General features: G+C 33.3%; 1 protein-coding gene across 1 annotated transcript; it reads left to right on the forward strand.

Annotated features, from left to right (window-relative positions):
* The first annotated feature begins 7,020 nt into the window (after positions 1 to 7,020).
* On the forward strand, positions 7,021 to 7,831 carry LOC109188838 (bZIP transcription factor 11-like). The gene has a single exon (XM_019339474.1). It carries the CDS (start codon positions 7,403 to 7,405, stop codon positions 7,829 to 7,831), a length of 429 nt encoding a protein of 142 aa, XP_019195019.1. The 5' UTR covers positions 7,021 to 7,402.
* The last annotated feature ends 3,717 nt before the right edge of the window (positions 7,832 to 11,548 follow it).

Below are 11,548 nucleotides of genomic sequence, written 5' to 3' on the forward strand. Positions count from 1 at the left end.
TTATCGTTAGAATATGAATACATTATAATATTTAACTTTACAACATCAAATTATACAATTTTTAATATGAAAATCCAATAAAAAAATATTTGAATGGTAATTAAATATTATTCTAAGAAATTAATAATAATGACTGATTAGTGGGAGGATTATTTGGGTCACAATATTAGTTGGAGGATTAATTAGGAAATGTTATAATTGGGATGATTAAATTTTAGAATACAATATATAAGATTAGAGAAAATTTCAATTTTGATCCTATGACTATAGGGGTCTTGTTAATTTTAGTCCTTGATTTTTAAAAGTGTCAATTTAGTACCTTAACTCTGCAATTTTTGTCAATTTTGGTCACTCCGGCCAATTTCGCCGAAAAATTTTAATTGTTAAAATAATAAAGGTATTTTGATCTTTTCACGTCTATTTTCTTCTTCCCAGGCGAGTCCCCATCCCTTTCTCTCCCATTTCCAGCGAATGCAATGAACTAAAATGATGGGGAAAGGAGGCTTGATGATATTAAAGATAGAGTTTACAGGGAGAAAGAATGTCGGAAACGGGAGAGAAAGGGATGGACTCGCCGGAGAAGAAGAAAAGAGGCGTGAAACGATCAAAATACCTTCATTATTTTAATTATTAAAATTTTCCGGCGAAATTTGGCCGACAATTTGACCGGAGTGGCCAAAATTGACAAAAATTACATAATTAAGGTACTAAATTGACACTTTTAAAAGTCAGGGACTAAAATTAATAAAACCCTTATAGTGATATGACCAAAATTGAAATTTCCTCTATAAGATTATTTGGCTCTGCTCTCGCAAACTTCTTCTCTCAAAAGGTAGAATCACCAACCCTAAAGCCTCCCCCTCCCTTCCTGCCCCCACCCCGGCCAGACAGAGCATTGGGATGAGGTAAATTACGGTAACTCAGTGGCTCAGCAAACATGGTCAAATGCTAGTGCGCACAAGGAATCTGTCCATTTTAAGCATAATCCCCGCATTGTCGCTACCGAGTTTTGAACATTGGTCTCTTTTCTTAAATATTGCATACTGAACAACTGGGCTAAGCACGTGCGGGCAACTCTTACAAACTTGAATTGTGATCGAAATGACGAGTTTTGTTGTAACTCAAATATGTATAAGATCCAAAACCTATTCGAAAGATGATTTTATTAGGATCTTAACAAATTCTGAGAGAAAATTTAGTTTTTTTATTTACATAAAACTTCATAGTACCTACTTAAAGGTGTTCTTTGTGTAAAGTTCATTTTTTGACTCTAGTCAGTAAAAAATCACAAGAAAGTAAATCGGTTTAAATTTTCTATATATAAGTGATTCACTCAAACCAAGAAAATAACAATTCCCAGAAGGAAAACCACAACTAACACAAATTCCATTGATCAGCTAACATTGAATTGATGAGGTAACATGTTTCCTAATATTATTACATCAATAAACAACAGGCACATTTTTAATAGGATTATTATTATATAATTACCATGATGATTATTCCTAAAGACAAGACGATGATGCAATGTATATTGTGATTATTCTCTTTTTGACTTTAAGCCCGGGAATGATGTCCGTTTATACTTGGATTCTAAAAGCTGAGTATGGTGGTAGGACCTCTCTTGACTTTGGTGCCTAGCGACGTCTACAATCTACATGCCGCTAAAATTGTAGTCAATATCCACTATTATATTCCTTATTAGTAACTAGGACATTGTGGTCTAATTGTATTCAGGTTGAGCTTCTATTTAAAAAGTTGTGAGTTTAAACTTTAGTGGAGGTATTATTGACTTTTTGTATTTTAATAGGTTGAGAAAGTATATAAACAGATACTACATTATAATAGAGCTAGTAGCATTAAAAAAAAAAATTCTTATTAGTACATGATAAGCGTTCCGGTCACTAATATTTATTCAATGCAAAATGTCTTTTTTTTAATCAATTATTTTGCTCAATTATATAACACGTATATGATGCGTCATGCGTGTCACAATTACTTATAAATTGGCTTATTGGTTAAATCAACCATTTAGCAAACACTCCAAAACAAATTATTAATAGGTCAAACAACCAAACTTGATCAACCAATTTTTTGCTGATTAGCCACTCCCCAAATGCTTTAATAAATTTTTAATTTTCAAATAAATTAATTATTATATGTTAAGGACCTTGTGGTCTATTGGCACTAAGTTGCTCTCCCATATGAGAGGTTGTGAGTCGAGCCTTAGTAGAGGCGGTATTAACTCTTTGTACTTCAGTACGTTGAGAAAGTAGTTATGAACCGTACTGCAGGTTGAGAAAGTACTTATGAACCGATACTGCATTGTAACAGAGTCAGTAGTAGTCAAAAAAATTGATTGTTATATTTTCAGAGTAATATCAAATGACATCTGATAGTCTTATGAGGCTCTAGCTCAAATACTACTTTTTAAGTTTAAGCGCTTATCACTACGTAAAAAGTTATGGCTCATAGCGAATACACAACTTTATTTTTTTATACTATAATATTTTCGAGGAAAGGTGATGGACTTGGCCCTTCAAGTCTTCACCCAGTAATTTTTCTAGTCATCAATTGCTGGACTTGGCCATTCACCATCCTTTGCCCAACAATTCTTATCAAACATATTCTTAGGATTTTAATCGGTGGGAAGTAACAAATGGCCTCTAAAAGTAATACATAAACTATATATATATATATATATATATATATATATATATATATATATATAATGTTCAAAAGCCATTTCTATATTTTAAATTTCAGGTGTTTAATCTTTAGAAAAATGGTGTAAAAGAAAAATTCCCATGCGCAGATGTATTTTTTACAATTTTTATTTTGTATGTATATTGAAGATATAGTTGTTGAAGTCTGAAAACTCAAAAAGCATAGATTGGAAATTCCTTTCCCATGCGCAGAAATCAAAGTAGACAATGGCCCACTCCCAAGTCCCACCACATAAACGTTTTCAACAATCTTTAATTTTATTGAATAAACTAAAAAATAAAAATAAAAAATAAAGAAGTTAAAAAGATATATATAGGGAGGGAGTCAAACCATAGTCATTAGCATTATCCGATGTTTAGGCCATCTTCAATTCATTATACCGAATTTTGCACTAAATTTTATACTAAAAAAATATTCTCAAACGTATTCTTACACAAAAAATTATTCATCTCCAATCCATTACACCTAGGGACCGGAGCCAAAGTGGGGCAGCTGTCAAAATGTAAAAATTTATAATACACTAAAATAAATTTGTAATATACTTAAAATAAACATTAGAGTCCTTTCAAAAAAAAAAAAAAAAAAAACAAGTATTAGAGTTGTGCACTCTATACTTTCTCGCCGTTGGCCCCTGGCTAATTGTTTATCTATCATTAATTAATAATACATGAACAAAACCTCATGTAATTAGTGAGGGTTATCTATCATTAATTAATAATACATGAACAAAACCTCATGTAATTAGTGAGGGTGAAACTTTGGAAGCAGGTGTTATACAGTCGATCATAGTTCACAAATCTTTGTGTGAACCATGATCGTCGAATGAAACTATAGTAGAATTCAAATGATATTTTAGTGTTACTATAATAAAACTATTGTGTGGAAAATAAAACTGAAAAACATAGCACATTATTTTCAAATGAAACTGTAGTATAATTAAAATGATAGTTTAATATTGTTAATTTGTTATAATGAAACTAGCTAGTGTGTGTGGACAATTAAACTAAAATCTAGAGTCATACAATAATATATATTGTCAAATGACTTGAAGTGCAATTAAAATAATACTTCAATATTACTATAATTAAACTAGTGTGTGCGCCTGCAAGCTTTAGTTTTTTCTGATTGCCAAAATATTTGTCATTTACTAAATGCGGCGTTACCTGACTCATCATATACAGGTTGTGTGATCGAGGATTGTAGGAAGCTAAAACGACACTTTAATCATGTGTCTATTCGGTTTATTTCTAGATCAGTGAATAAGGTTGTACATGTATTAGCTAAGGCAGCCCGTTCTCAAACTGGTCACTTTGATTGGTCTTTTACTATTCCAAGTTGTATTGAACATTTGTTTTAATGAATTTATGGTATTATTATTTTTCAAAAAAAAAAAAACTAGTGTGTGTGGAAAATGAAACAAAATAATAGAGTTCAAGCAATAATGTATATTGTCAAATGAAATTATAGTAGTATTGCTATAATGAAACTAGTGTAGGAGGAAAACGAAACTAAAAATATAGTAATCTTGTCAAATGAAACAGAAATGTAATTAAAATGATACTTACTTTATGGATCACACTGCAACAGGCTATGATGGTGCACTGTAAAATTTGGCCTTTGGGAGCTGTTGGGCTAATGGAATAAAACCCATCACTATGCAGTAGCCAATTAAGACACCCACCCTATCTGTATAAACCCATATGTTGAGCCCAAACAATGACGGGCCAACTTTATGAACAAGGATGATTTCAGACGCATGTCTCTGATTATCAGTTCATTAATGGTTAGTCCAATTGTGTAAGCAAAAAGTACAAAACTTATACCGAAATGGGTGACCGGAATGGATGTAACATACTAACATGATTTCATATTTAAAATTCATGAGTTTAATTAGTGACACAGATTTTGTATAAATTGGGTGAATAAGACATGACAGACATGCCTGCCTTGTACTATGGCATTTCACACCCAAGGGTAAGACTTTCACTAATACAGTGTTTCAGTATTGGTCCAACTGCTCGCTAAAACAATCAATCAATAACCACTTAATTTAATAACTGTGTATATATAACAAAAGCTAAAACTGATCCCCAGACTGGTCCAGAAGTAAGGACAGTTTCAGAGGAAAAGGAAGATGCATGCATGAGAGTATATAGAAATAAATGAGCGAAAGAGGGCATGCACAACATTAATTATATTAGTACTGCTTGGATGATAAAGACTCTCTTATTACTCCCAAAAATAGCAATGCCTGAAAATAGTTTTTTTTTTTTTTTTCCGGTGGGTAACTAGGAAAACCACAATTGAAAGTAACTCCGCCTTAACAATGGCTCACTATGGTGTAAACCAGTTTAAATTGTCCTAGTTGACCGACTCAAATCAAAACTATCAATAGACCGTTGTCATTGAGAATCAAACTTTTAATATTATATTATCAAATTAATGGTTTGATCAACTTGGGTGAAAATAGGTTTTGGGGTGGGGAGGGCACTGGGCACTGAGCATCCCTATTCCCAGTACTCCAGTAGGTGTTCTTTGGTCATTCTCATCACTCTGCACTCACTGCATTCTTTAATTTAATGCTTTCGCTGTTGACTCTCCTGTATTTATTCTGTGTTCTCTTGTGCTTTTTCTGAGATCTTATTTAGATTCTGTTTGAATTCTGTGTACAGTGTACTCCCCCCCCCCCCCCCCGCGGTTGCTTTTTAAATTAAAAAGAAAAAAAATGTACCCCAATTTCAAGAAACAAGGTGTTTATGTATTTCAAGTTTTCAAGGTTTAATTAAGATGTTGGTTACATTTTGTTGAGCATGTGATAAAATTCAGTTTATATATTTACAATGTATATGCAATATGATTCAAATGTTAGTTTATTTCATGATTTGCTTCAATCTTATATACGATGCCCAATCCAAGTACAGATACCATATTGGTCATATATTTGGTCCGGCCTGCTGGTATCATGGCATGGTCGTACGATAAATAAACCACATGCAGCAACGTACACTGTTGTACTAACCTAGCCACGCACCGTGACATTCGACCACGGCTTTATTAGATGTACGCATTTGCATCAGTATGTCCGGTCACATTCCAACCTACTACCTTTCATATATATAATGCACTCACATTATTATAATTATCGTAATTTTACTGTAAAACTTAACACTATAGTGTCCACTTCTCAGAATTTTTTAGAAATAATACACATTATGTTGTTAAAAAGTGTACGATAAAGTATTAAAAATGCATGCTTAGCATTAAAAATTGCACTTTACAAAATGTGAAAGTGTAGTAGTGCACATAGGGTTAGGATTTTAGAGTTTATGACTGAGTTTTTTAGTTTTATTTGGTTTAGCGTTTACTTTTTACTGCTTAATTAAGGTTTAACATTTACGATTTAAGTTTAAAGTTTAATTTTTTCATTGATATTTTTAAAAGTTACCCAAATTAAAAATGCACATTATGTTGTTAAAAAGTGTAGAATATAATATTAAAAAGTTGCATGGTAAAGTTGGTGATAATTATAATAATGTCACTATATTTTTTAAGTTGATGATAATTACAAAAAATGTCACTGTATATTTTTAAATTTGATTTGATCCTTCCAATTTTTACAATGTAAAGCTAAGATTGTTTCTTAGTTTTCTCTTGGGGTGTATTCTAATGGAATCCTAAGCATATACGGAGTGCATATATATATATATATATATATATATATATATATATATATATATATATATATATAACATAGGTTTACTCACTTCACCATAATATATCGTGGACCCCAATAACCCATTCCAAGACTCATGAAGGAGGTAATTCCGAGTTACCTAAGTATGTAATTTCAATTCCTCGCCAACCCTACACTTTTGCGCATATAAAGGTATTGTTCATCACCACTAATTGGTCAAAGTCCCCAAAGACTCCTCGAGTTTCCGGTTAGGTTCAAACCTCCATCCTCCTGTTGGAAGCAAGATTAAATGTTGATTGGAAAATCACTTAAGGAACAAATTGCACTTTTGGTCCTGTGAGTATTAGGGTACTGGCAATTTGAGTACGTGACTTTCAAAACTCCCAATTTAAACCTTTAACTATGCATTTTTTGGCAGATTTGGTCCTCCGGACCAAATTGCCGGCCAATTTTGGCCGGAAAATGATTTAATTGTTCGAATTATTTTGTGATGAGGGTAAAAACGTCATTTCACCCTCATTTCAAGCTAGACAATTTGGTCAACTCTCTTAAATCTGGGGAAGGAATTTTGTATTGGCGTACAATTTGGTCAACTCTCTTCCCACCATCTCTCTCCCAACTTCTCAAATCTTCAATCCCTAATTAATCTCTCTCTCTCTCTGATCTTTCAACACTAGTATCTGTTACGAAATCGATATTGATGTTCCGGCCGGACCGCCGATGATGTCTCCGGTGATCAGCGAAGTACTCCTCTCAGGATTGACCATCTCCTCCACCCTCCGCCGCCGCACCCACCTGGTCCAATCCTTCTCCGTCGCCTTCCTCCACTGGTTCTACGTCTTCTCATGAACAACCTCGATCAGCTCTCCTAATCATCACCAAATTAAACCCCGGCCGGCCTTTCTATTTCATATTTTCTCCATCTTAATTCAATTATTAGTACATATATAATAAATTATATATAAGAAACCCTACAGTAGCATGGCTTGTTCTAGTGGAACTTATTCAAGATCAAGCGTGAAATCGCAAGAAGATTCGCAGATGATGGATCAGAGGAAGCGCAAACGCATGATATCGAACCGGGAATCGGCCAGACGGTCGAGGATGAAGAAGCAGAAGCTTCTGGATGAACTAACGGCCCAGGTGAGTCAACTCGAGGCGGAAAACAGCCATATCCTGGCCAATCTCGACGTCGTCACTCGGCTTCGCCTGGAGGTGGAGGCCCAAAACTCGGTCCTCATGGCTCAGGTGGCGGAGCTCAACCACCGCCTCCGCTCCCTCAACCAGATCCTAAGCAATATGAGTCCCACCAATAGTTCAACCTGGGATGATGATGATGATCATGATTTCTTCAACCCATGGAGTGAAATGACGTTTTTACCCTCATCACAAAATCATTCGAACCATTAAATCATTTTCCGGCCAAAATTGGCCGGCAATTTGGTCCGGAGGACCAAATCTGCCAAAAAATGCATAGTTAAAGGTTTAAATTGGGAGTTTTAAAAGTCACGTACTCAAATTGCCAGTACCCTAATACTTACAGGACCAAAAGTGCAATTTGTTCATCACTTAAGCTATCACGACAAGGCTTCCACCTTTAATTTTTTGGATCACAAGAGAAATATGTAGATATTACCCCAAGTGTGCACTGAGTTTCCTAAGTAAATTGCAAGAAAACATTGTGAGATGGATTTCAATATAGAGAATGTCACTGTCAAGAATTAGACTCGTAATCTTTTAGTACAAGATCATTTTGCTCTACCTACTCGCTCTACCTTTAATTTAGACAGCTATACATAGATTATAGAGAATTTTGTTTGTTTGTTTGTACTGAAATTCAAAAGCATACATATTAGCAATATTAGCTTTAATTTATGCTTTATTATTTATATAGTTATACTGTTTTTACTTTTTAGATGTTATATATTGTTAATCTTACGTGTGTGATTATTGAGCTAATATATACTGGAGTATATATTGGAAATTGTCACTTTTCGTAAGTTGTGATCATTTATAGCATGCCTTTATTAGTGCCATTGGGAGGATTGGGCCAGGGCATCACTTAACCCCAACGTACATTGAAACTCTTAGTGAACCCAGATTAACTATTTTTAAAAAATCGTAACCTCTTATAAAATTTGATGATGTGTTTTTACTTGTCACCTTCACTAACATCTATTGTAGTTATAACAAATTCTATTTATAATGTTTTTACACAAATATTTTTACAAGTCCATGCGTTTTTTAAATATTGAAGATCGAAAAGAATAAGACTTACTCTTCAAAGAAATTTCCATTGTATTAAAATCGAAATTTTAGACTTCAAAATGTGTTAAGTTGTCATCTTATTCACGCCGCATCTATTGACTTTCCTATAAATACAAATCAAACAACACAATCAAGTTTCGAATTTCATATCATATTGAAATAAACATTTATGGGTATATATCTAATTTAATCATGCATCCTCAACAATAATTATGCTCTTTAAGACATTTCAGCTTTAGTGCGCCTATATATGTCATGTATAGTATAAGAAGATATTTTTGTGTATGACAGATTTGAAAGGAGAACTTGTGGTATTTAGAAAAAATATTTAATTGGTTTAGGTATAAGTTGAACGCTGATGGCTTCTTTTAATCTAATCATTAGGTTAAGAAATTATTGGTGTGGTCTCGTCTCGTCATTGTTATTAGTTTATTCTTAATTGTAATCTTTTTTTTTTTTTTGAATGCTACTGGTCCTATTACATTGTAGTATCTGTTCATATACTTTTTCAACCTACTGAAACACAAAGAGCCAATAACGCCTCCACTGAGGCTCGAACTCACAACCTTCCAAATGGAAGTCCAACCCGGATACCATTAGACCACATAGTCCTGGTAATTGTAATCTAATCATTTAGTTTATTTTTAATAAAGTTTTTATTTTTGGTTGAGGTGATGACATATAGGCTGGAATTTTTCTATAATACTTTGGTTTTAGTTTCTTTTTTTCTAAAAATGGAAGTGGCAAGAGTATTTTGATAACATTAGACTTTTTTTTCTTCTTTTGTTGAGCTAATTAATTAATATTATCAAAATATCCCCATCTTTGTTTAATTTAAAAAGAGAGTACTAGACAATGAGTCAATGACATTATAGAAAATTTGGGTTACATGTATTTTGTCTCGACTAAAAATTTAAAGTGATAATTAGATTGTATTGCACATTTATATTTATATATTTTATTTTTTAACAATTCTCATACTAAAAATGTGTGATAAGAGTAATACTACATTCCTCTCGGATATTAAATTTATCTCATAATACGTACTTCTTTCTGTTAATGTGTTGATTGATTAATATATGATTTTAATTTATAGGTGATTCATTTTTCTTTTAACTATTTTTCTTACTACTCAAATAATACAAATTAAATTATGTGACATGCAAGAATATATATATAGAGAGAGTAATTAGATGTATGAGGAAAGAAGCAAAATTAGACAAATTTGATTTATCTCCCCATAGAGTTGGTGACTGATTTATGAGATTCAAGGTATAGTTCGGGTGAAACTGGAAATTTGAGTTTTAATTTTTTTTTTTTTAGAGGAAAAAAAAAAAAAGAAGAAGAAGAAGAAGAAAAGCAAAGTTTGCTGGGGTATGAATAGCAGGCAAAGCTGGCCCTCTATTTTGTATGGCCATGGCCATGCACTATTTAGGGCAAAATAAATTGGCCTGTTATGTGATGAGTGGATTTACTCATCATTACTTCAATCAAAAGAGGGTCAGTCCATCCCACTACCTCACTGCACACCCCACCTACATGCATCTTCAATTATATCATTTTCATTGCATATTTTGTCCCCATCCATCCTCTTTTTTCATGCAAACTTGCATGCAGTTTCACCTCAGACATCTTCAATTGTTTGCCTCTTTTTGGAACTAAATGAAATTCATATAAGAAACATAAAATATATATGCATCCTAGACTAGCGCCAGAGTGCTAACTCAAGTGGTCGATCACTTTATTTAAAGTGAGTTTGAACCATTGAAAAATAAAAATGCATCCAAGACTAAATTAGATTCAACAATCTTTAATTTTTACCTCGTATGGTACATTATATTGGCTGTTAGCTATATCTGACCGACTCAAATCAAGAGGACTAATAGGCTTATTCCATTGAAAATCGAACTTGAAATACCAAGCAAACATTTTGACTAACTTGGCTATGGTCACCACCTACTAAGTTTTTTATAATTCTTCTCAAAAAAAAAGTTTTTATAATTAAATAACAGATTAAGTAATGGAAAAGTTACTTGTTCATAGCAGCAATGGTAGACAGCTAGCTAGCTGTGTAATTAATTACTGTACATTTGAAAGAGGTAGCAATAGGTCCATATATTACAGAGCATCAGATGTCTACAGGTCGCCAGGCCAGTTAATTTTGTGCCTTAGCCAAAATCTATCTTAGCTTCTCTGATGACTGATATACGCAGTAGTCGGGAACTGTAAAAAGCAAGCAAGGAAAAAAGTCTTCACCACCACAGATAATTGATTGTTATGTCATCCTCCGTATAAAGGGTGCCTTAAGAACACCTGTTAACACAACCATATATACATATATATAAAATGTATATAGGCATGTCAAAAAAGAAAAGAAGAAAGTGATGGGGGGTGCAGGGTGGAGCGGAGGAAAAGCAAAAGAGATGTCTTTCTCAAGCACAGATCCCTATGGAATGCAGCAAAGATGGCCAGCATTCCTTGTTGCAACTCATTCTTTTTGTTTTGTTTAAAGGGGCCGGGATTGCTTTGCTTTCTTCTCTTTACAAATCTTTTCACACCATAGACAGAGAGATAAGACCAAAAATTTGTACTCATCCCTCTTTAACCAAAGGTTAAAGGTTCTATTTTTGATTTTGAGTATGGAACAGTCTTAAATCTCCAGTTCAGCTATCACATCCAAAAGATGTACTAACAATTCAGCGAGGGGATTAGTCATAAGGTGGAAACTCTGGGTACACGAAAAAAAGAAAAAAGAGAGAGATAAGAGCAACAAAAAGAGAGGATGGATGGTTTTTATTTTTAGATTTTTGGTTAGAGTTGTGAGTTTTCCTTTTTCTACTTATTATTCTGCAGCTACCA

This window comes from Ipomoea nil, unplaced genomic scaffold, assembly GCF_001879475.1.
Source record: "Ipomoea nil cultivar Tokyo-kokei standard unplaced genomic scaffold, Asagao_1.1 scaffold1509, whole genome shotgun sequence".
Taxonomy (NCBI): Eukaryota; Viridiplantae; Streptophyta; class Magnoliopsida; order Solanales; family Convolvulaceae; genus Ipomoea; species Ipomoea nil.